The sequence below is a fragment of the Melanerpes formicivorus genome, unplaced genomic scaffold (assembly GCF_026170545.1).
Source record: "Melanerpes formicivorus ecotype bairdi unplaced genomic scaffold, bMelFor1.0.p_v2 SCAF_7, whole genome shotgun sequence".
In the NCBI taxonomy this organism is placed as follows: Eukaryota; Metazoa; Chordata; class Aves; order Piciformes; family Picidae; genus Melanerpes; species Melanerpes formicivorus.
In genome coordinates, this window is record NW_027142359.1 from 24,435,003 (window position 1) to 24,460,576 (window position 25,574).

Below are 25,574 nucleotides of genomic sequence, written 5' to 3' on the forward strand. Positions count from 1 at the left end.
GCAATAGAGCAGAAAACCAAAATGCTCCCCAAGCAGCACAGCAGTGGTTTGGTCTAGGTCTCCCCAGTGTCCTCATTTCCCGTCTGTAAGATGGTGTGGGAGCTGCTCACGTTGTGATCTCACTCTGGAGAGCTGTCCTGCTCCAGGGACCACAGAGAAAGATTGCTGCTGCAGAGAGCTGCAGGCATGCTCAGTCTGGGGAGCAGGAGGAAATCAGTAAGGAGGAGGTTCACCCTGAACCCTGGAGTCTGGTGGTGTAAGCTCTGCCTGGTTGGAGGTGGTCTAGCCCAGGCCATACAGGAGAAAGGGAACTTTTTGTGGGTGTGGGAGGAAGGGAGAGAATTAGGGAACAAATGGACCACAACCCTGAGCATCCCATTTCTGTCTTGTGCCCCTGCAGAGTGATGAGCTACAACAGCACCCAAGATGCTGGGATTGGGCACGTGCTCCGTCAGTGCCCCGGCGCCGGGCAAGGGGGCTGAGCCGGACACCGCCTGCCCCCGCTACGTCCTGGCCCTGCCTGAGCAGGAGACGTGGCGGAAGCACCGGCTCGGCCTGATGCAAACCACCCAGTCCTGCAACCTTCTGGAGCCCGAGAGCCTGGCCCAGGCCCTGGTCTCCCGCGCTGCCAGCTTCGATGCCCTCTACCAGCCCCGCTCCCGGGATGCCGATGCCTGCACGGATACGGGCAGCACCCTCGATCTGGGGCTGGGCCAGTACGTCCCGGTGAGCCCCGATGTTATCAAGCGCCGGCGGGGCGGCCTGATCGAGCAGAGGGACATTATCAAGGCACATGAGGCGCACAAGATGCAGAGCACGCCGCAGGCACGGAGGAAGGAGTGGGAGTAAGTACCGGAGAGCCCCCAGCCCAGGTGGGCAGCTGGGGGGAGTGGGATTCTCTGCCCTCTGTGGGGGTTGATTGGGTGTCACAGTATCACCAAGGTTGGAAGACACCTCAAAGATCATCAAGTCCAACCTGTCACCATAGACCCCATGACTAGACCATGGCACCAAGTGCCACGTCCAATCCCCTCTTGAACACCTCCAGGGACAGTGACTCCACCACCTCCTTGGGCAGCACATTCCAATGGTGAGCGACTCTCTCGGTGAAGAACTTTCTCCTCACCTTGAGCCTAAACCTCCACTGGCGAAGCTTGAGACTGTGTCCTCTTGTTCTGGTGCTGGTTGCCTGAGAGAAGAGACCAACTCCCTCCTGGCTACAACCTCCCTTCAGGTAGTTGTAGACAGCAATGAGGTCACCCCTGAGCCTCCTCTTCTCCAGGCTAAACAATCCCAGCTCCCTCAGCCTCTCCTCATAGGGCTTGTGTTCAAGGCCTCTCACCAGCCTTGTTGCCCTTCTCTGGACACGTTCAAGAGTCTCAATGTCCTTCCTAAACTGAGGGGCCCAGAACTGGACACAGTACTCAAGGTGTGGCCTAACCAGTGCTGAGTACAGGGGTACAATTACTTCCCTGCTCCTGGTGGCCACACTATTCTTGATGCATGCCAGGATGCCATTGGCCTTCCTGGCTGCCTGGGCACACTGCTGGCTCATGTTCAGCCACCTGTCAATCAGCACCCCCAGGTCCCTTTCTGTTTGGCAGCTCTCCAGCCATGTCCATGTCACCCCCAAGGAGCAACCAGCACCAGCAGCAACAGGCTGCCCAGGGAGGTTGTGCAGTTTCCTTCTCTGGAGACTTTCAAACGTCACCAGGATGCACTCCTGTGCCGACTACCCGAGGTGATGCTGCTTTGGCAAGGGGTTGGACTGGGTGATCTCTGGAGGTCCCCTACAACCTCTAATGTTCTGTGATTCTGTGATCTCCTTTGTTTTCTATGGAGGATTTTTAAAGGCAGTGAACAACTGGAAATATATATCTGGCGTGGTTCTTTTTCCATTCCTCATCCTGCTAATCCTTTTCTGGGTCCTTTCCTTTCCTTGTGCTCTTAAAACTGATGGGATGTGTGTCTTGCATCCAGCAGCTTGAGCCTCGTGCAGCACCTGTCCTGCCCTGGGACTTGGACATGACTCCTACAGATCCTGTAGGGCCTGGGCTGGTCTAGTGCTGCTTTTCTGATGGTTTAAGTTTGTGGGGTGCATGTGAGAGATGGAGAGAGAGAGAGAGAGAATGGTGGACTGTGTGCAGGAGGGGAGTGTTTGTCATCTGAAGCCGCTGGTGATGCCTCTCCTGCCTGAAAGGTGACATCTAATGGGGATGCTGCAAAGGAGCCTCTGGGGATGAGGGATTCTCTAAATTTTAGGACATAGATGAAACTTGAAAGTTCTCAGTCTTAGAAATCCTCAAGACAGTTTCCCTTGGCTCAGTGAGGCTTTTGGATGTATTTGGTCAGTGTCTTCTCTTTTTGTTGGGGCAGCCCTGCTGCACAGGATTTGTGGAGTCTCTGTCTTTGGAGACTTTCAAAATCCACCTGGACATGTTCCTGTGCAATCTGATTTAGGCACACTGCACTAGCAGGGTGATTTGGACTAGGTGATCTCCAGAGTTCCCTTCCAACCCCCACAGTCCTATGGTTAATCATAAGAGGTGTCCAAGTCCCCCTGAATTGGAGCAAGCTGTGAGAAAACCCCAGCTCCAAGTCCTGGCTTATTCTCCTTTTCATGGTACAACCAAGGCTGCAGCCACGTGCTTCCATCCTGCATTTAAATTACAAGGTCCCCACTCTTGTGTCTGCTCAGCAAAAGTGCCTGGGATAAGCTGCTGCAGCACAGTCTGCTCCAGTATCACTGGTCTGGAGCAGCAGTCTGCCTTGGGCACTGTATTTGGAGAACATTCAGTGTGTTATAAAACATCAGGGCAATGAAGGAGGTGGGACCCCCCTGTGTTAATTAGATGTAGCATGTTGCTTTGGCAAGATTCAGGTCAGTGCTCAGCTGGTTAGAAGCTGGGAGGGCTTTTCTGGGAGGATCTGCAGGTTAACATCACTTGTGATAAGGCTGGGGCTGCTCCTGCCTTCTGTTTTGGAGGGCAGCCCATCGGCAGGGCAGGCTCTCCCTCCTCCTTTCAGCTCGGTGCTCATCCCTTTGTGCCTGGGGATCCTCCTGGCCGGTGGACTCGGGAAGCCCTGCGCTGGGGAAATGAATTGACATATGGGCTCAGCAAGTGCTCGGTGCCTTGTTATCTTTTGTGACCCACCAGGGATGCCAGATGAATAAATCATGGCCGAGCAGGAAGCAGAGGGATGGCCTCGTTAATTGTCGGCTGGCGGAGCGAGTTCCTACAAGGGCTGCCGGCTAATTAGCTGCCTGGATGACTACAGCTCTATTTTGTGGCAAGGAGATGAAGCAGGAACCCTTCTTGCCGTACCACCCGGGATGTGCCCCTTCAGCTGCCCTATCTAGCAGAAACCCAAACACAAAGCCTAATATTTTTGTCTTCAAGGCAATGGGAATATGCAGATGGCTGTGCTGGCTGCTGCCATCCCAGCCTGTTTAATCAGTTGGTCCCCAGGCTGGTCCAATCTTTGTATTTCCCACTTCCTGAATCCTTGGGCTTGGCATTTCAGCCAGCTTTCTTGGGGGTGTGTGCAAAGCCACATCTGAGATTTGAGATGGGCTCTTCCATTCACCAGCCCAGGCTCACTGCTGTTGGGGTCTGGCCATGGAGCTCTCTACCTGCAGATGCCCAAGCTCACAGCCAAGCAGCAGGAGGTGGAGAAGCTGGCCCTTTGTAGAAGCTCCCAGGCTCTGCCATTGGTGGCAGCCATCAGGCTTCACAGCCTTCCTGTCCCACCAAGAGCTAGAAAGCCTCACTGCCTCTCCTGGCCAGCTCCCTTCCTGGGGAGCTAGTCACCTTGGCATGAGAGACTGAACCCCAGAGGGCTGGATCCATGATTCTCCCAGAGTTATGTGCCCTGATGGCTCATCAGCCTGCAAAACCCACATGCCAGAGCCTCAAGAAATAGTGGTGTTCCCCTCAAAACTTTGGAGGTGCACAGAGTCAGTGACCCTCGTAGCATAGGTGCTCTCTGGGACTAGACAGATGGCATGTGGGGGAGAAAGAGCAGATTAATTTCCTTGTCTGTAACTGTGTTAGTAATAATGCAATTTCCCTGTGATCTGCTTTTTGGAAGAGCCCAGCTCACGTGCTTTGCCTTGCTCTAGGGCCTTTCACCTGGGAGCTCTGCCTGTGTCTCTCCCAGTGAGCAGTGGGGGTGGTATTTTCCCATGGCCCCGGCATTAGATGGATCCTGGGGGACCAGCCAAACGGCTTTTCTGCTAAGATTTGAGCCTTGGCAGATCCAGGGGATGGCCTGGGGGGTCAGAGCAGCTCCAGAATAACTCATTTATTTATTTTCTTCGTTGGTGCCAGCACCTGAGGAATTAAGCTGAAGTGGTTTGGAGAGGGCTGCACTACCTCCAGTAAGGCTTCTGGGGAGCTCTTGGCTAAACCATGTGCTCTGAGTGCCACCTGTCTTGCATGAATTAACTCCAGCACAGGTTTTTAACATGATGCTGCTGATAATCTACCACCTTTGTCAGGGCTCTGGGAGCTCTCCCAGGCAGCCAGCACCAGAACAAGAGGACACAGTCTCAAGCTGCACCAGGGGAGGATCAGACTGGATGTTAGGAAGAAATTCTTCACAGAGTAAGGGATTGCCTATTGGAATGGGCTGCCCAGGGAGGTGGTGGAGTCACCATCATTGGAGATGTTTAGAGGGAGACTTGATAAGGTGCTTGGTTGCATGGTTTAGTTGATTAGGTGGTGTTGGATGATAGGTTGGACATGATGATCTTGAAGTTCTCTTCTGGTCTGGTCTGGTCTGGTCTATTCTATTCTATTCTATTCTATTCTGTGATGGAGATCCCCCATGGCTCCTGTTTGTCAGCCATGACTGGGTGGGATGGGCACAAGGAGCATGTGCAGGATGTGCTTCTCTTTGGCTGCGCAAGAGACTTCTGCTCTCCTGAGGTAGCTTCATCATTGCAGATGCAGTGCTCCTGCTGTGCTGCCAGATGTTGCAGTGAGAGAAGAGAGCAAAGGCTTTCTCTTGCTCTGCAGTGTTAGCATCGATGGATCTGAGGCTTACCAAACCCTTATCTCTGCTGCCTTTTGCCAGTGGAAAAACCCTCCAGTGGAATGTGCTTTCCTCTTAAGATGGACAAGGAGTAGGAGGGGGAAATGCTCTTGTCACTGGTTTGAATATTTATTTATTGAGTTATTTTTGAAACTGAGGCAGAGAGCAAGCAGAAAACTCTCTGCTTAATGCATGCAGGGCACTGGCTCTGTGGGAGGCTGAGCTTCATGGTGAAGGACACATGTACCAGCCCACCTTGATCTTGGCTAAGGGATTTAGGCTTGATGCAGGCACTAAAAGCTGCTTTCCATAGTCCTGGCCCAGTGCTCTGCCCTCTAGTCCACTGCTCACATTCTGTGGTCAAGGATGGAAGTATTCAGAGATACAGTGTAGGAGGCTTCAAGAGCTGGCATGCTGCTGCTGTGTAGAGTGGTTGTGGTTGAATCACTGATGTCCTTGCTAGGTACATGTGGCAGCATCCTTTAGAGTATGCCTGGCTGACAGAGCTCAGAAGAAAATCTCCATGTCTAAATAAGCAAAAGGGAACCTCCTGTGGTTTCTCCAGGCTGAGCAGCCGCTACTGTAGCTGATGGAAAGCACAGGCGGAGCCACCTGGAGAACATTCCTGAGAAGCTGCATTTGCAGCAGACAGATCCCCAACCTGCCTTGCATGGCTCAAACCATGTGTGCATGGATATTTGTCGAGCTTATTTTGTGTAATCTGGGGGCTGCAGGCTGTGCTGTCATTTTGGAATGATATCTACAGCAAGGATGTATGGATGGACTCGATGATCCCCGAGGTCCTTTCCAACCTAAGTGATACTGTGAAAACCTTGAATCCCAGCTGCTGGGCAGGGAGTGCAGGAGCAGAGAATACCAGAGGGAAACCAGCTGGGTCTTGGTAAAGTTTGGAGGTGATGATGTGGAGGTGGGATGCTGTAGCTGAGAGTTGGAGTACCTGGGTGATGAGTGGCAGGTTTCAGCATCCTATGGAAAGTGGTGCACTCTTTCACAGATCCACAGAATGGTTTGGGTTGGAAGGGACCTTAAAGATCACCTGGTTCTAACCCCACCTCCATCAGGGACAGGGGCACCTTCCACTACACCAGGTTGCTCAAGGCCTCATCCAACCTGGCCTTGAACACCTCCAGGAAGAGGGCATCCTTGACCTGCCTGGGCAACCTGTTCCAGTGTCTCCCCACCCTCACTGTAAAGAATTTCTTCCTAATACCCAGTCTAAATCCACCCTTTTCCAGCTTCAATGCATTCCCTCTTGTCCTATCACTTAAAGCCCCTGTAAAAAGTCCCTTCCCAGCTTTTTTGTAGGTCCCCCTCAGATACTGGAAGGCTGTTGTAAGGTCTTCCCAGAGGCTTCTCTTCTCCAGGGTGGACAGCCCCAACCCTCTCAGCCTGTCTGCACAGATGAGGCACTCCAGCCATCTGATCTTTTTACTGGCCCTCCTCTGGACCTGCTCCAGCAGCTCCATGTCATAGCACTCTGCCACAGTACAGGACAATGCTCCTGGAGCACAGGGCTATTAAAAACCAGCTCCTGTCTTGCAGCATCTTAGAGTTAATGGATTTGACGCTAGGGGTTTGATAGCTCTCCACTGCATGGTACGATCCACAGTGAGATCCCCATCACCCACTGGGGAACTTATGGTCCATGGAGCAGCAGCACAAAAGAGCTTTCCCCTGCTTGCTCAGATCCATACCTGCAAACAGAGGTCATGGGGGAGCCTTTTGGGCTGGAGTGTAGTGTTCCTGCAGCTCTGCCTTCCCGTGGCTTTATTGGAAGAAGAAAGGGAACATAAGAAGCTGTGAGAACATGCAGGGTGTTGCTAACAGATCTCAGGGACTCTGTACAACTTGGCAGTCTATCTGCACATTCTGCAGCCCAGATTACAAATGAAGATTGCTTTTTCAATCTCTCTCTTTTCTTTTTTTTTTCTCCTCCCCTTGGTGCTGAATGAAACAAAGGTTCCCTTGGTGGATGCTGGGCTTCCAGCTCCATCCTTGCTTCCCAGCATATTCCCCAGTGTGCTGCATGATCTGGGTTTAATTAGCTGCAGAAATGGCTAGGGCAGGATTGTGCACAGGACATCACTGCTGCTTGCTCCTTCTGCCAGTGAAGCTGTCTGGGAAATGCCCCTGGGCTGGGACTGTGCTGGCAGCAGCGTGGCTCTGGCTGGACCAGTGCCCATCACCCTTGGCCCTCTTCAGATAAGCAGGGAAGGGATAAATTTCAGGGTGGCTCTGAGCTGCTGTTACTGATGTTGGTAGCTCTGAGCATGATTTTGGGAGAGGTTTTGGATGTAGTGGGTGTTGCTGCTATGCTGTTTAGCAGCATCCCTGTTCTGCTCAGCAACTCCTGCCCACCCGAGTGGGCACTGTTGGTGCTCGGTGCCTTCCTGCTGCAGCGTGGGGCTGGAGGAAGACACCAGCGCTTGGCTGCCACAAAGGACCTGCAAAACGACGGCCCTTGCTGCCCCATGGGTGCTGCCAGGTAGGTAAAAGGTGCCCTCATATCCCCTCCTGGTCTGGACTCTGCCAACAGTGTCCAGTGCCCATCACTCCTTCTCACAGCTCCCTCCCTGAGCCTGCCCTGAGAGGCAGACGACTTTCCTCCTCCAGCACCTCTGTAGCATTGGTTGCTGTCAAATGCGGCTTAGCCATGTTCTTCTCCTTTGTGGGCTTCTGCTCAGATGTCTGCTGCCACGTGCCCAGGAGCCTGGGGGAGATGAGCAGGAAGGTGGGGGCAGTGTAGGCAGCTGGCAGGAGCTTAAGGACCCCTGCAGGTGAAAGTCCTGAGGTGCTGATGCCCAACCTGGGGCCACTGAAATGTGGTTTTTGTTATGATAACGTGGCCTTGAGCAGCAGAGGAGCATCTCTTCAGAGGTGTCTCTCCTGGGCTTCTCTGTGCTCTCCCTCTTGCCTTCAGCACAGAGCAAGGCTTGGATGTATAGGGAGGAGTTTGTTGTCTGACCTGGGATGAACTTCAGTTCTGCTGAATATCCTGGCAACAGCATGGAAATAGCAGCATCTTTCCTTGAGCTGCCTCAAAGTCTGGGGTTCTGGCACACCCTGGAGGAAGAATTCCCTCCAGAGTTAATTCAGGTGATGTTGTAAAGCCTCCCAGGGGCTGCTGGGAGAGTGGGCACTTAGTCAGACCCAACCTTCCTGCATAGCTGAGGCCACTCTTCCAGGGAGCTAGCCTTGTTAGAGCTGGTTGCTGAATGTAGAGGACAAGGTGGTTCCTGGAGGAAGCACCCACCCAGGATCTGCTGCCTCATTCTGTCACCACATTCTCAGCCCTGGGTGCTGGGAAGCTTTGTCAGCATGTTTCAGGGCTCTGTTGAAGCCATGCACCGTGTTGGGACTGGTGGTGCTTTCCAAGAATCAGACTTGGGAGGGAGCTTCCCCCTGGCCTGGGGCTGACCACGGCTCAGAAGCACAGCATTGCTGGGAGGCAGTGAGGTGGGGAATAACCTCAAGCAGAGTCACCTAGAGCAGGCTGCCTGGGACTGCATCTAGGTGGGTTTTGATTGTATCCAAAGGTGGAGACTCCACAACCTCTCTTGGCAGCCTGTCCCAAGTACTCTGTTCCCCTCACAGTCAGTAGGTTTATGCCTGTGTATAAACAGTTTCTTTTATTGCAATTTGTGCCTGTTGTCTCTTGCCCAGGTGCCACAGAGAAGAGCCTTGCTCTGCCTTTAGCCTCCACTGTCTGGTATTCATACATGTCATTAAGATCTGCTCTGAGTCTTTTCCAGCCAGGCTGAGCAGCCCAAGCTCTTCCAGCCTCTCTGTAGGGCTGATGTCCCACTCCTTTAGTTGCCTTTGCTGAACTTCTCTACTAAGTCTATGTCTCTCCTGCCCTGGGGGGCATAGCACTATGGATGTGTCTCACCAGGGCTGAGAAGAGGGAAAGGGTCACCTCCTCCACCTGCTGGCAAGACCTTGCTGCTGGTCTCCTTTGCTGGCTGATGGTCAGCTTAGTGTGCACAACATCCCAGGTCTTTCCAGTCAGCATGTAGAGTTGCTCCTCCCCAAGAGCAGGACCTGACATTTCCCTGAGCTCAACTTTATGCTGTTGCTTTGCTGGTTTCTCCAGAAGTCCCTCTGGATGGCAGCACAACCCTCTGCTTTATCAGTCCTGGTTTTCTGTCATCTCTTTGAGCTGAGCTCTGCAAGCATGACTCCGGTGCAGCATGAATCCTGTCAAACTTCTGGTATTCAGCACTCATTTACACGCTCATCCTTTTCCTCTCCTGGAGTAATCCAACCTGCCTCCCTTTCCCAGGCAGGCCCCAGTCATCCCTTTGTGATTCTGATGGCAGGCTGTCTACTGGCCAGGAGATGTTTGTGGGAGAGATGCTTTTCAGCCTCTAAAGCATAGGTGGTTCATGTTATTTTCTATTCAATACATCATCCTCCCCTGGTATATTTAAGAGATGACAGAGTAATATGTTAATTTAAGGTGGAAGAGACCTCAGGAGGTATCTAGTCTCCTAAGACTAGACCTTGCTTCTAATTTAACTCTGTTTCACATTTAAATACATCTTGAGGGCGCTTTACATTTCAAAACACAGATGATTTCTTGTTGCACCCTCCCCACATGGCATTGCCTTAGTTGTTCTCAAATGTGGGAAAGGCTTTTGAAAACCTGGTGAGAGCTCAGCTGTGAAGGACAGTGCACAAGGTGTCCACAGAGAGACTCACTCCTTGCAGGCTGATCCATACCATGAAAATGGAACTTCCACCTTGCTGTCCACGAACGGATGCCGTCGATGGTGGAGTTTGTAGTCTGTGTGGGGCATGATCTGAGCTCAGCTGGCTCTGAGGTGTTACAGCCTTTTCTTCTGTACCTGCCAGACTGTCCTTTCTAGTTCAGAAGGTGTTTGCTGCATTTATCCATCCCTGACTTGTGCTGGGAAAAATTCCATGTGACAAGTAAGGAAGGTTCCCAGAGTTGTTCTAGAGCAGCTTTCAAACGTGGCTTTTCGTTTATCAAGTTGGCATCAAGAGGTTTTTCTTAGGAAAGCAGAGAGGAGAGACATTTCTTGTCTTTTTGCAAGCTTGGTGGGAAAGTCCTCTCTGATCCTTCAGGTATGTGGGTCACCCAAAATCCATTGCCTGCTCTGCTTGTCTGGTTTTGGACTGACAGTATGCACACCGGTAAGGCTCTCACTCTTTAACCGGTTAAGAAGTGATGATGCTTATCCCCAGTCTTGCAGAACTGTGGTGTGGTGTGGTCCTTCCCAAGACACACAGGAAAGAGCTGGTGTTGTGGCTCATCTTTCAAGGCTGATGCTAACCAGTTGTGTGCAGGTTAATGATGGGGAGCAGTGCTCCTGCAAGCTTGGGGCACACCTCCATAGTGGATGATGCTGTAACAAGACATGTACCATCTTTGTATTGTCAATATCTGAAGGGGACCTACAGGAAGGCTGGGGATGGACTCTTTCTGCCCCTGTGCTCAGCACTGGTTAGGCCACACTTTGAGTCCTGTGTCCAGTTCTGGGCCCCTCAGTTTAGGAAAGATGTTGAGATGCTGGAAGGTGTCCAGAGAAGGGCAACAAAGCTGGGGAGGGGTTTGGAGCACAAGCCCTATGGGGAGAGGCTGAGGGAGCTGGGCTTGCTTAGCCTGGAGAAGAGGAGGTTCAGGAGAGACCTTATTGCTGCCTACAACTACCTGAAGGGAGGTTGTAGCCAGGCAGGGGTTGGTCTCTTCTCCCAGGCAACCAGCACCAGAACAAGAGGACACAGTTCAAGCTGCACCAGGGGAGGTTTAGGCTCAAGGTGAGGAGAAAGTTCTTCACTGAGAGAGTCATTCACCATTGGAATGTGCTGCCCAGGAAGGTAGTGGAGTCACCATCATTGGAGGTGTTTAGGAGGAGACTTGATAGGGTGCTTGGTTGCCTGGTTTAGTCGATTAGGTGGTGTTGGATGATGGGTTGGACTCAATGATCTTGAAGGTCTCTTCCAACCTGGTCTATCCTATCCTATCCTATCCTATCCTATCCTATCCTATCCTATCCTATCCTATCCTATCCTATCCTATCCAAGAGGTAACATTTAATTTCACTTTCAGCAATTTGAATCTCTAGGGTTATATTTTGTCATAAACTGTTAGGTTTGAATTAGTTCTTTTCATTTTCATTTAGAAGGGCTTGGAGTGATAGGATGAGGGCAAGGGTTTGAAACTGGAGCAGGGTAGATTTAGGTTGGACATCAGGAGGGAATTCTTTGCAATCAGGGCAGCAAAATAGTCGGACAGGTTGCCCAGACACGTGGTGGAGGCCCCATCTCTGGAGACATACAAGGTCAAACTTGATGGGGCCCTGAGCAATCTGATCTGGTTAAAGATGTTCCTGTTCACTGCAGGGGGGTTGGACAAGATGACCTTCGAGGGTCCCTTCTAACCTGATGCATTCTATGATCTGTGAGCTCTAATATGAACCACGAGGCTTTTTTTTTCCTCATCAGAGGAGCCTCACAGGAGTCATTTTTTCCCTGCTCTAGGTCACGGGGTGCTAAACCAGTAGTTAGCATGCTGTAGCTGCCCTCTCCATGTGCTTATTCAAGTAGAAATAAGGCTAAAAATTCCTCAATGAACTTTTTCCCATTGAGGAGTCATGCTCAGCTTCACTCTGCCAGGGTGTTTCACCTTGGCAGAGACTGCCAAGCTGGTGACTGCTTCTCACTGTGGCAAGGGGGACCTTTTTTTTTTCCACACCTCCCAGCACTGTGTGGCTTTCAAAGAGAGGTTTTGCTCTTTGGCCTTTTCTCTTTCACAGGTTTGGAAGATGGAAGCAGCATCTCCTTCCTGGCTCTGTGCCAAGGATGGGACTTCTCTGACTGTCTTGGGCATCAGCTGCTCGGCACAAGTTCAGACTTGTTGGGGGAAAAAAATGTAGCAGCTCCATCTTCTCCTGGCTCTTTTCCTGACAGTGTAATTTTATTGAGAGCATGCAGGTTGCTTCTGAGCAAGATGAGCCTGTGAGTTTGGCTTCATTAGATTGGGGAATGGCGTTAGTGGGTTTCTGCTCCAGCTTTCCTTTTGTTACTTAGGGTATTTGCAGCCCAAAGGCAGGAGGCTCCTTGGTCGTTCGCCTCGCTGGTGCCATGGATGCTGTGTTTGTCTAACTTGAGCCTTGCAGGGTGGGTGGAAGATCAGAGAAAGCACAGAATGGTCCTCAGGCATGGACCTGCCCTCTGTGTGGGCGAAGAGGAGATCTTAGGGAGGAGAAAATCTCCCACTGGCTTTGTCAGCAGTGTGTGCCAGAGGGGTGTCAAGGATGCAGCTGGAGAAAGTGAGGGCTTTCTTCTCCTTAGGGTTGTGCAGTGGTTGAAAAACACTTTGAAAAATCCCTCTCCAGCCCTTTGGCAGGCTAGAAATTAGCTGGAGGAGGGTAGATTTAGACTGGATATTAGAAAGAAATTCTTTCCCATGGGGGTGGTGAGAAATTGGAACACATTGCACAGGGAGGTTGTGGATGTCCCATCCCTGGAGCTGTTCAAGGCCAGCCTGGATGAGGCCTTGAGCAACCTGGTCTAGTGGAAGGTGTCCCTGCCCATGCTGGGTGTGGGAACTAGATGATCTTTAAGATCCCTTCCAACTGAAGTATGAGTCTATCACTCTCAAATACCCAATTTCCCTATTTTCTTTTTCCTGTTGAATCCTCTCAAGTCAGCCTCTCTGGAACAACAGTGCCCCAAACTAGACCCGTCTGAGGTGGAGGAGGATGGAGAGGTTGTATCTCACCTGCTGCCAGTTTAGGCAGTGCAGGGCTGGGATGCTCCATGGCTTAACTGAGGGGGAGAGGTTGTTCAGAGGGATTTGGGATTTGAAGCAAGGGTTGGAATTTGCTTTAATCTGATGGGGAAGCAGGGGCAGGCAGATAGCTGTTCTCTGGGTGGTGGGATTGCTGTGTGCCCGCCCGGAGCAGCTGGGATGTGGCTGGGAATGCTAATTAGAGCCCAACTTGCACAGCTAAATAAAGCAGCAGGGCACTCCAGGCAATTTATTAATGGGTGATTATTTCAGGCCTCTTCTGCTGAGCTGTGAAAGCCTCCCAGCCTAAGGCAGTCAGCATGAGGAGTGTCACAGTCCTCAGAAACACCCAGTGTGGGGTAAGGAATCATAGAATTGTTTTGGTTGGGAAAGACCTCGAAGCTCATTGGGCCCAACCATAACCCAACACAACCATGGCCATTAAACCACGTCCCAAAGTGCCATGCCCATCTTTTAAAAATGAAGCCAAAGCTGTTCTGGGTTGGCTTCCCTTTGGGAAACGCTTGCACAGAAGTTAGGAAAAGGGATCTTGTGGTGGGAATGCAAACTGTGCTGCACCTTGTATCTTGTGAAGGGGCCGCAAGGGGGAAAACTTGGTGAGAGCAGCTATGCTGCTGCTCCGTCTGCAGCCCTGTCACCTGTGCTCCTGCTTGTGAGAGCTTCCTGCGGGGAGATTAGAGCAACCAAAATTCCTGTTTCCAGGAAAGAGGTCTTTACAAGATGGATATCTCATTGATGTCCAAGATGCAAAGACTGGGTGTTGGACTCCTGGGTCTTGGTAATTAAACCCTGCAGCGTTTGTGAGCACGGGTGTGTTTTCTGGCAGCGAGCTGCAAATTACACTCTTCAGCTTCAAGCAGTTGAAAGCTTTGCTGCTGCTGCGTGGCACCTGGTGCAGCTGCTTCAGCTGAAGGACCAGGATGAGTTTGGTGGAGTGGTGGCAGTTGCTTAAATCTGGATGCAGAGTTCATAGCTCAGTGGGAGGCCTGCTGGCTGTCACTCGTCTTCCAGCCGCCTGATGTCTCAGTGAATAAGTTACGGGGCTGACCCTGAGAGATCAGCCCGCTGGGGCTCTGCTGGGAACCTGGCCAGGCAGCTTTGCAAGAAGATGCTGCTTGTCTCTGCTGTTCATTCTGGGAAAGGCACATCCTGGCAAGGTGGGGCAGTTCTTGGGGAACACCACAGAGTGATAGGATTATTTTGGTTGGGAAAGACCTCTGAAGATCATCAACTGTCCTCCTAGCACCACCATGGCCATTGGGCTATGTCCACACATTTCTTGAGCACCTTCAGGGGCAGTGACTCCACCACCTCCTTGGGCAGCCTATTCCAATGCCTGACCACTCATTCTGTAAAATTTTCCTGATAACCAACCTAAACCTCCCCTGATGCAACTTTGAGGCCATTTCCTCTCACTCTACCACCTGATACTTAGAGAGAAGAGACCAACCCCCAACCTCACCACAACCTCTATTCAGGTAAGTTGTAGAGAGCAATGAGGTCTGCCCTCATCCTCCTCTTCTCCAGACTAAGCAACCCCAGTTTCTTCAGCTGTTCCTCACCAGACCTGTTCTCTAGACCCTTCACCAGCTTTGTTGGCCTTCTCTGGACATGCTCCAGCAGCTCAGGGTTCAGGCAAGGTTGCCATCAGAAAGAATGAGCAGATGTGCAGAGAGGAAACACTTGTCATGGCTTGGGCAAGAGTGCAAGGCAGCATGGAGTCTCTGGGGCATAGCTGTTGTGCCTGGCCTGGTGCTCTGTTGGCAGGCAAGATGCCAAAAGGGCTGTTGTGGACCATGCCACAGCTGCAGACATCTGCACAAATTGAACATCAGGCAAAGCCTGTGTGGTACTTTCCTGCAGAGATGCCATCTTTGAGTTGCTTGAAGCTTCTGGACAGGCTGGATTGATGGTCCAGGTTCAGTGGTATGAGGTTCCACAAGGCCAAGTGTGAGGTTCTGCACTTAAGGATGAACTACTCTATGCAGTGCTACAAGCTTGGGAGCCTGTCTGGAAAGCTGCTAGGTAGAAAAGGACCTGGGAGTGTTGGTTGACAGCCATCTGAACATGAGCCAGCAATGTCCCCAGGTGGCAAGAAGGCCAACATCATCCTGGCCTGTAACAGGAGTAGTGTGGCCAACAGAAGCAGGAAACTGTTTGTGCACTGGTGAAGCCACATCTTGGGCTCAGTTTTGGGTCCCTCACTACAGGAAGGGCAACAAAGCTGGGGAAGGGTCCAGAGAACAGGTCTTATGAGAAGCAGCTTATAAGGGGTTGTTTAGCCTGGTGAAAAGGAGGCTGAGGGGGGACCTTCTTTCTCTCTTACAACTACCCTGAAAGGAGGTTGGAGCAAGGTGGAGGTCAGCCTTTTCTTCCAAGGAACAAGTGAGAGGCCAAGAGTAAATGGCTTCAAGTTGTGCCAGAGGAGGTTTAAGTTCTGTATTAGGAAAAACTCCTGGAAGAGACTGCCCAGGGGCATGGTGGAGTCTCCATCCCTGGAGGGGATGTGTGGATGTGGCTCTGAAGGGCATGGTTTGCTGGAGATTTGGCAGTCCTGGGTTAATGGTTGGACTCAACGACCTTAAAGGTCTCTTCCAACCAAAACTATTTGATGATTCTCCACCCACGTGCCAGGTGTCCATGAGTGAGCTGCACCAGCCTGGGAACTCTACCTCCCTGCTGCAGAGGTGCCCAGCTTGGCCAGGCTTCTCCTTTGCAAATGAGGAAAACATCTCATCCTATTCCAGCAGGTAATAAATTTGTTCCTGGAAAAAACCCCACTTCCATTCCTGCCTGGTTTTAAACACGCTTCTGAGTCACAGCTACCCAGGCCCGGTCTGAAACTTGGCCAGAGCACTGTAGATGATTATCACTTGATCCTATTTTATTTTTTTCCCCCGTCTCAGCACAGCTACAGCATCATTTAAACAGCAAAATTAAACCTGGATGCCAAAAGCCACTTTCGAAGATGAGTGCAGCCCGTCAGAACTCCTGGGAATATCAGTCATGAAAGAAGAGCCTGTCCCACCTCTCCAGCCCCTACCCTAGGCTGTATTAGGGACTTGTTTCCTGCATGGTGCTGTCCCTAAGATGCCTTAAAAGAAGGTGCCTTGATGGTGTTGCCTGTCTCCAGCCATGCACAGGTGGATTTTGGGTCATGTGGGGTGAATTTGGAAGCTGTTCTAGGGCCAACAGAGCTGTCAAAGGGGTTGAAACAACTGCTGAGGGCAGGCTTTGCTGCTGCCTCCAAGCACTGCTTGGAAGGTTACTCTGGGGATTGGATGAGGCGCTTGGTGCCATGGTTTAGTTGATAAGATGGTGTTGGGTGATAGGTTGGACTTGATGATCTCGAAGGTCTTTTCCAACCTGGTTAATTTCCTCTTCCTCTTCCTCTTCCTCTTCCTCTTCCTCTTCCTCTTCCTCTTCCTCTTCCTCTTCCTCTTCCTCTTCCTCTTCCTCTTCCTCTTCCTCTTCCTCTTCCTCTTCCTCTTCCTCTTCCTCTTCCTCTTCCTCTTCCTCTTTTTTCTTATTTTTCTTTTTATTTTTCTTTCTTTTTCTTTTTCTTTTTCCTCTTCTTTTTCCTCTTCTTTTTCCTCTTCTTTTTCCTCTTCTTTTTCCTCTTCCTTTTCCTCTTCCTTTTCCTCTTCCTTTTCCTCTTCCTTTTCCTCTTCCTTTTCCTCTTCCTCTTCCTCTTCCTCTTCCTCTTCCTCTTCCTCTTCCTCTTCCTCTTCCTCTTCCTCTTCCTCTTCCTCTTCCTCTTCCTCTTCCTCTTCCTCTTCCTCTTCCTTTTTCTTTTTCCTCTTCTTTTTCCTCTTCTTTTTCATCTTCCTCTTCCTCTTCCTCTTCCTCTTCCTCTTCCTCTTCCTCTTCCTCTTCCTCTTCCTCTTCCTCTTCCTCTTCCTCTTCCTCTTCCTCTTCCTCTTCCTCTTCCTCTTCCTCTTCCTCTTCCTCCTCCAACTGCACCTCAAATACTGTGTTCAGTTTTGGGGCCCTCACTACAGGGAAGACATTGAGGTGCTGCAGCATGTCTAAAGAATGGCAAGAAGCTGGTGAAGGTTCTGGAGACTAGGTCTTGTGAGGTGTGGCTGAGGGAACTGGGATTGTTTAGTTTGGAGAAAAGGAGGCCGAGAGGAGACCTTCCTGTGCTCTCCACAACTCCCTGAAAAGAGGTTGTAGTGATGTGGGTAATAACAAGACAAGAGGAAATGGCCTGTAATTGTGCTGAGGAGGTTTAGGTTGGATACTAAAAAAATGTCTGTCCTGAAAGAGTGCTCAGGCGTTGGAACTGCTTCCCCGGGGAGGTGGTGGAGTCGCCGTCCCTGGAGGTGTTCAAAAACCGCGTAGACACGGCACTTCAGGACATGCTTCAGTGGCCATGGTGGTGTTGGGTTGATGACTGATCTTAGAGCTCTTTTCCAACCGAAACAAGTCTGTTTCTGTGACTGGGGGGGCTCTGCTCGGCTTCCCCTCCCCGCGTTAGCCGAGCTGCCGGGGGACTGCAGGGGAGCCAGCGACCGCTAGATGGCACTGCCGGAGCGGCACAGCCCGACCCGCTACCGGCCCTGCGGCGGGTGCAGGAGGCTCGGTGCTACCCTGGACAGCTGGGTCCAGAGTCTCCAGGGGTGTCCTACAGTGCAGGGGCAGGATATGACTGGGAAGGGGGAACTAGCGAGGAGAAAGCTTGGCTGGCAAAATCAGGGTTAGCATGCCTGTATGCAACCCAATGCATCCCAAGCCCCTCTCTGTCCTGGCACCGGCTGCTGTCCTGACTTCTTGGATTTCCTTCATTCACAAGAAAAAAATATAATCCAAACAACCTGGCTCTGGATCTGTGTGCCACGTTGAATCATGCAGATATCAGCCATGCTTCTCCCTGACTCACCGATCCCAGCGCGCTGGGGTGAGGGTCAAGATGAGAATGGCAATAAACATCCTTGGAAACCAAGCTGGCATCTCTTGGCAGAGTCAGAGACTGTTGGTTCTGGGGTTTTTTTATTACCTTTTTTTTTTTCCCCCTCCTTGCTTTCAATCTTCTCTTAAGGAGCTGCTTTCTCATAAATATCCCAGCCTTTAGCACCGGCTGAGCAGGAGAGAAGCTCCCAGCGGGGTCATCCTGCACTCTGCTCTGCAGCAGCAAATGTAGGGCAGAGCTGAGAGTGAGCCTCCCCCTCGGTGCCTGGGATAGCCCCAGCAGAAGTGGCCAGGTAAGGGGTGCATCCCTGCTTTAAGGGGGCAGGAAGAAGAAGGCAGCTGCCTTCTTTCTCCTCAGCCTCTTGCATTGCTTGGGGAGTGGCAAAGCAGAGAGAATGCAGGGGTGGGTGGCTCTGGGTCCAGCCTTCCCCTTCCTCCTTGGCCTTTGGGTACAACCAGAGCATGAGCATTTAGGCTGGGTGGAGGCTTTCCTACAGGTTCAGGGGATGGAAGAGGGCTGGGGAGCCAGGGGGCAGCCAAGGCAGAAGCTGTGTGGGGCTGCGGATCTGCTCCTGGCAGTCAGCCCAGCCTTGGGCTTAACTAACAGCGGCTTAAAGGGTTGAAAGGTGGGAAGGGTGGCATTGCTCCTGATGCACTGGTGGTGGGGAGGAGGAGGAGGAGGAGGAGACAAAGGGGATGAGCCACAAATCATAATTGATTTGTTTAGGGCAGCATCTTGCCTGGAATGAATTGAAAGGTCTGTTATTAGTCAGTAGCTGGTGTGGCCTCTTCGCTGTCTGTTTTTGGTGGAATGAAAACCCAGGGTCACTCTGATTTCTGCTGGGGTTGGTCAGTGGCCTGGGAAGCATTTTGGGAAGAATCTTCCCACCCTTGCTCCACTTTGTGCTGCAGTGTGGTGGTGACATGGCTGGGAGCTTGCTTGTTGATTGGACTCAATGGTCTTAGAGGTCTTTTCCAATTCTGAAACAGTTCTATGAAACCCCCAGTCCCACCCATCTCTGTCCTAAGGCTGATTACAACAGCAAAGTCAAGTAGAGGTGCAGCAGATGGGCATCATAGTGAGCTGGTGGACTCTCAATGTCCGAGTGGTGTTGGGAGAATGATCCCACAGCCTTTATTGCAAACACTCCTCTGTTATCTTGATGAGGAGGGCCCAATCCTTCCCCTTCCTCTCCCAGCCAGCCCAAGGGGTCCTAGCAATGCACCCATGAGAGCCTGGACCAAAACGCAAGTCTCATGGCTGTCTGGCCAGAGTAGTGCCTGTAGAGTGATGAAGGTGATGGTGAGGTGCTGCCAGGCTGCACTGAGAGAGAAGCCCTTGCCCATTGAGTGAATGTATTATGTGATTAAGGGCTTGATAGTTTTACATTTTTACCTTTTGGTTCTTTTTAATCTGACCAAATGACCCTGACTGCCCCACAGCAGGGGGGACAGTGCAGCAGCTGCTGCGTTTGCAGAGGAGGTCGCTGGTGGTGGAGTGGATGGGACAAGAGCACGATGGGGTCCTGTGGTGTCTTGTGACACTGGCTGGAGCTATTTCCTGCAGGAAGGGCAGCTAGGGAGCCCTTCGGATGTAAGGTTTCATGGTGAAGGGTGGTGATAGATCCTGTGTGTGGCCTGCTTGCAGGGTGTGCCTGGCTGTGAGTCTAGTACTATGCCCAGGGGGTAGGGAGGACACTGGGGAAATGAGGGTTCACTGCACTTGCCAGGAGGGCAAGGTGGGTTCCTCAGCGGTGAGTGGATAGGCAGCCCCTGCACCACGGCACAACCCAGAGTCCCCTGAGCATCCCTGGGCAACATTGCCACCCACATGGCTGCAGAGGTGAGGGTGCAGCACTAGCAATGTCCCTGGTCCTCTGCCCATGGTAGCGGGGTGGCTGGAGGAAGCCCCCCCACCCCCACCCCCTGCTCTGTGGCAGCTGCTGCAGGGACACATCCAGACCAGGTTGTTTACACCTCTCCCATGAGCTGCTGCTTCTGGCCAACATCAAGTGTCATAAAGAACATACCGAGGCGGTGGGGGGATGTTAAGGAGGCTGATCTGTATGCGAGTGAGCAGGAGGGTTCTCCCCGGGCATCGGGGCGGCTCCAGCAGGGAGCCTCGAAGTTTCCCGGGGGAGGGGGGAAGGGGGGGGCACACACTGCATGTGGCTGGGGAGATGAGAAGTGCAGGCTGAGATGAGGCGAACCCCTCCACTCCTCCACAGGCAGCAATGTGGCAGAAGCCTCCCTTTGCCCTTCCATGCCCCCCAAATTTGCCACTCACCTAGAAGCACCCATGTGCTGGAAAGCCCTCTGCAGATAAGGCTGGGGAGGAGGCGGGGGGGGGGGGGGGGGGGGCGCTTCTTGTAGGGGTTGGAGGGGGAAAGGCGGGGGGGGGGGGTGTGCTCCCCCATTGCCTTTTGTTCCCTTCAGACCCTCCCCTTGCCTCTGAATTAGTTTTTTTTTTTTCCCTCCTTTGCGGCATCTCCCGTGCTTGCCAAAAGAATGCACTGGATGGAGCGAGGGAGCGAGCCGGGCGTGCGGGCGTGTGCGCGCCTCTGTGCGCGTGTGTTGCCACTGACTTCATTAAATCAAGCTGTCCCCGAGCTGCAGAGGCGCGGCAGCCTTTAATTTCAGGCAGCCTTGAATTTCGTGGCCCGGCTCTTTGCGGGGAAGCCACCATCGCCTTTTTGCCGGCTCCGGCCCTGGCAGCGAAGGGCTGAGCGTCCCTGCCCACCGCGGGTGGGAGCTCTGCCCCCCGTCCCTGCCCGCTGCCCCGGGGAAGCCAACCGATGGGTGACCGGGCTCCTGCAGGCTGCTGAAGATGGAGTCTGGAGGAGGGAGTTGGACACTTGGCTCCAACTAGGCTGGACCACGCTACAACCTGTTCCCCTGGCCTCCCCTCCGCTGCTGTGCTGGGTGCTGTACCAAATTGCGTCTTGCTTTGCGATGGGGTAGATGGAAGGATCTTGGATCCCAGCCCTTTCCGTGGTGGCAGGCGGTCCCCGGGCTTGCCTTGCTGGAGGGGGGTTAAAAGGAGAGCGGTGGGAAGGATGTGGCTGGGTTTAACCCCTTGCCTGGTGGCAAAAGGTACTTAGTGGCCGAGCCACTGCAGCCTCTGCTGAGCACAAAGGACGACTCCCTGACCTCCCCACTGCCCGGGTGGTCGTTTTTTGGGGAGGGGGGTTAGAGGCAGCCTGCTGCCCACCATGCCACGCTGGATGCGCTGAGCTGGTGCCGCGTTGCCGTCTTCCCTTCTCCATGCGAGTGCCTGCTCCCCCAGAGAGATGGAGGAGAGACGGAGCTGAGCACCATCCGGAGAGGAGGAGGGGGCTGTGGTTGGGACTGCGCCCCGCAACCCCCCTCCCTCTTCTCATCCCCCCTCTCTGCCGCCTTGGTAGTGCTGCTTTGGCTCACCTGTGTGTTTTTTTTCCAGGATGGCTCGCTTTGGGGAGGCAGTGGCTGGCAGGCTGGGCTCTGGAGATGGGGGCTCTGACCAGAACCGGAGTCGACAAGGACCTCCTGCCACTGCAGGAGGGTCCCCGGGAGGCTTCAAGCAAACCAAAGCGCAGAGAGCCCGGACTATGGCTTTGTACAACCCCATCCCCGTCCGGCAGAACTGCTTCACCGTCAACAGATCGCTCTTCCTCTTTGGGGAAGAGAACATAGTCAGGAAATATGCCAAGAAGCTCATCGACTGGCCATATCCTTTCTGCGTCCCCTGCAAGCCCCCCCCATTGCTCCCCAGATCTGCCTCAGTGGCCGCCCAGGACACGTGTGTGTGGCACTAGCCGGCAGGTAAGCTCCTGCCTTCTGCTCTCCTTCGGCGTGCGGAGAGGGGTGCCCGCTCCCCCGGGGATGCTCTCCTTGCCCTGTTGCTGCTGCTTTCCCTGCCATGCTTCGTTCGGTGCCTGGTGGAGAGCTGAGCACCTTCTCCCTGCGGGGAGCCCCTCAGCCCCTCCTTAGGCTTGGATTTGGAAGCCCCCCCGCCCCATGCTGACAAGGATCCCGGTTTAACCCTGCATGCTCTGTGCGTGTGTGCCTGGGGTGGGTCGTGGCCTTTCCTTTGTGCCTCAATGTTTTGCTGGAGTTTTGCCACCTCTCCCAGAGCCACTCATCCCATTGGGATTGGATCCCCCAGGAGCCTACCAGCCTTCAGTCCCTGACAGGTGGTGGCTTTGTCCCCTCTTGCGCCTACCTGTGTGTGCCCTCTTTGCTGCTCATCACACCTGGCAGGGGCACAGCCATCTTTACCCTGCAGCCCCCAGACCCCACCGTGGTGGCTCTGGGAACTGGCTGCCCCCTCCCTGCAGCAGAGGGAAAGATGCTGACATCCTCTGTCTGTGCCCCATGGCCCCTGGTGGGGCTGGCACAGCGGACTGCTGTTTATCGCAGGGACCCCCCTCCTAGGGCTGCGTGGAGGGTGCAGATGCCGCCCCCCCCCGGCTCCTCCATCCTTTCATACACCTCCGCGCTCTTCTCTTGCCTCCCACCCTCTCTGAGGGTGCCCTGGCCAGTGCCCAGCACCGCAGCACACAGCTCCCAGTCAACCTGGGCTCAGCACCCTGCTATTCCCCTGAGATCCCCTCCTGGGCCTTTTTACCCCACCAAGGAGCTGAGCCTGAAAACTTCCCTGTGGCCACATTTTGGCTTTAGGACCCTCCCCATGCTGTTTTCTGCAGTGGTGATTACATGCAGCTCTTCACACTGCTGCTTTCTCTCCCTGCAACTTGTTGGTTAACTTGCTGGCTCCTCTGGTGAGTGCAGGAGAGCTTGCCCCGGTGCCAAGCAGTGATGCCTGGGTGACAAACAGTGACTCCTTGGTGCCAAACAGCAATTCCTTGGTCTGCTGCAACAGGTAGTTTGGGGATACCCTCTGGTGAGATGCAGCAGGGATTGCCCACCCTGCTGAGCATCACCAGGGAGATAGTCCCTTTGCAGCTCTGACACGTCAGGTTGAGCTTCTGGTCCTGGCTGAGAAGCTGCAAAGCCCCCAGGCTTGAGGAGGGGGTGACCTGGGGGGTTAAGGGGCAGCTCAAGGTGGGGCTGATTTATCCATGGCATCTCTAAATCTGCCCCTCCTGGCAGTGCCTGCTGGGTGGGTGGCTACAGGAGCACAGGCGCAATAGTGAGGACAACGGGGACATGGCAGCTGGGCTGGGAGCCATGCAGGGCAGTGGCCAGCCCAGCCTGCCTGCTCTTCCAGAACATGCCAATTTATTCACTGTCTCTTTCAGCATGGGTGTGGGAGGACCCTTGGCCTTTTGGCTTTCGTTTAAAGCATGAAGGAGCTGGGGTGCTGCCACTGGCCTGGCACTCCCTGTGTGGGCTGGGGTCCCGTGCCGGCACGATGTCTCATCTCCAGGCATCTGCCGTCTCCTAGAGACTCGAGCTTCACCACCGTGCAGTAAAAACTCCCCAGCATTATTCTTCCCTGGAATTTGCAATGCATGAGGGAGATGGGATCATTTTATATGTGTGTTTTTTTCCTAGAAGTAAGTGACATATCTCCGTGTGACTGCTGGGAACGGGTGTGGTGCAAGCCTCACCTGCTTGCCATCTCCTGAAGGAACTCATCCACCCCTCAGCTCCTCTGCCTGGCTTAGAGCTCTCGAGGGCTGGGGTTGGATGAGGCTTTTTGGTGAGGAGTTTGGTGAGGTTGGCTAGGCAACTTGTTCCCGTCTTTGTAGTTATAGCCTGACACACAAAGCTGTTGCCTTTTGGTAGGGCCAGGGAAAATGTGTGAGCATCTCTCAGCTGGCTGGCCTGGAGCCTGTGGCATCACTCCTGGGTGAGGGCAAGGCTGGTTTGGGAAGGCAGGCCTTGGATTTTGGCCACAATCAAGGAGAGCTTTTGGCCTTGGAAAGGACATGGCTAGTGCTGCAGGTTGGAATGGGCATGTCAGCGAGGAAAGCCAAGGGGGCTGGGGTGGAGTGCGGGGAGGAGTGGAGGCTCTTCATCCAGCTCCAGTTGACTAGGTAATAGGGCTAAAAATAACTGGTGATTCAGGCCTGTATATCTGCTGGGTAACTGTATAATTATAACCAGCAGCCTCTGCAGTTTGGCTTCCCAGTGTAAATAGGGATGATGCATGGAGGGGAAGAAAGAGAGATTCAAGAAACTGGGATTGGGGTGCAGCTCCACGGGGACTCACGTCTGTGCCTAGTTCTTTGCCCAGTGCATTATCTCCCCTGGAGCTGCTCTTTTTACTGGTCCTGCCCAAAATGTGAGGCAGATGCTCTTCTGGCTGTAGGAACATCTACTTCTCTTCTTCAGAAACATCCTTGTCCTGCTTGCTCTCCTCCTGCTGATGGCCAGGCCTTCAGTCCTGATTTCATTTGTTTAGCTGCCTGGAAAGCTGCAATTCAGTTAGCACACAAGATGGGCTGTAGCTCATCTATATCTGCTCCGTTCTTCATCCGCTTAATCACATTTGACCTGGATAAGATCCCTCTCCCACCCTAGAAGGGCCAGATGACATTGTGTGGCTCTGGCTCTGTCCCCAAGGACAGCCTCTGGCTGAAAGTACTGTACCTGTCCCCCTGGTTTGCAAGGTAGAGAGATGTCCATCAGTCCTCCGGGGTCCTTGCTGATCCCTGCAGCAAGGACTTTCTCCCATCTCAGCCCTATTGAAGACCAAATCTGGTGTTGGGCTGGCCAAGAGCAGCCAAGGTGTCCACAGAGTTCCAGCCCACGTCCCTGGTTCTGCAGGGATGGAGATTTTGCTCCGTGGGATGCACACCCTGGTGGACCTGTACCATTTTCCTCATGGTGATCCCCACTTTGACCCAAGCCTCTCTGGTGCTGCACGGTCATTGGGGAGCCTGGCAGGGTTATGCCCCATCTGGGCAAGCATCTTTTACAGCTTTGCTTTTGCCCAGCCAAGATTTTGACAGGTGTGGGCTCCCCACAGGAAGAGCTGCGCCATGTCATGCCATCCTTGGGCAGCTCCCTCCTTGCACTACCCAGGAACATTTCTCTCTCTCTCTCTCTCTTTGCTTTTTTTTTTTGGTTAAATAATTTTGTTTCCTCCAAGGCTGTTTTCTGTTCTCTCTTCATTCATCAGATTTTAAAATGTTTTCTTTCTTTTTTTTTTCCTGGGGGGGTGGGGTGGTGGGGGGAGGGAGGGGGATGGGGAGGGGCGAGTAGGTGTAATGGCAGGTCCATCTTTTTTGACAGCCGGGGAGAGCGAGGCTGCCTGTCAGATGGTGAATTTAAACAGAGGCAGCTGTTGTCATGGTGACACCAAGTTGCATCCTGTTGCTGTGGCAACCAAAGTTAAAAAACTGATGTTAAGGCAGGGAAATCACATGATGTGGTTCTTTTTTGTTTGGGGAGGAAAAAAAAAAAGGAGGAGGAGAGAGGTTTGATTTCCAGTTCTGAAGCGCAGGGAGAGGTGGGGGAGAAAGGAAGGAGAGGCTTCTCCACGGAGCTGCTCACACGTGGCAGGCAGGTGCCCACACCCCTACAGAGCGGCAGCAGTGTGGGCTCTGCCACGACCACCTCCTGCCTGGCACTGCCTTTGGTTTAGCCTCGGGTGAAGAGCAGATCACCAGGGTTTGGAATCATGAGCAGCCACATTATGGCTGCAGGTGTCTCCTCAGAGGAGGCATGTCCGTGCAGTGAGATTTGGGCAGGCTGAGCACCTTGCTTGGATGCTCCCTGTGAGCTGTGTGGAGACAAGAGCATGACCCCAAGCCCACACTCATTCTCCTCAGCCTGTTCTGCTGTATGTAATGGGCATATAGGAGCTGGGTCGTGTTCAGAGTGCAGGGAGAGGGTTTGAGTGCTGTTAGCACCTTGTCCCTCAGGACATTGCATTGTG

At 53.1% G+C, this 25,574-nt stretch overlaps 1 protein-coding gene across 1 annotated transcript in view; it reads left to right on the forward strand.

Moving 5' to 3' along the window:
- The first annotated feature begins 400 nt into the window (after nt 1-400).
- CACNA1E (calcium voltage-gated channel subunit alpha1 E) overlaps nt 401-25,574 on the forward strand; it is a 136,899-nt gene continuing 111,725 nt past the window's right edge. Inside the window, 2 exon segments of the mRNA XM_068141457.1 lie at nt 401-845; nt 21,186-21,452. Of these exon segments, the coding sequence (XP_067997558.1) occupies nt 427-845; nt 21,186-21,452 (686 nt within the window). The 5' untranslated portion in view covers nt 401-426.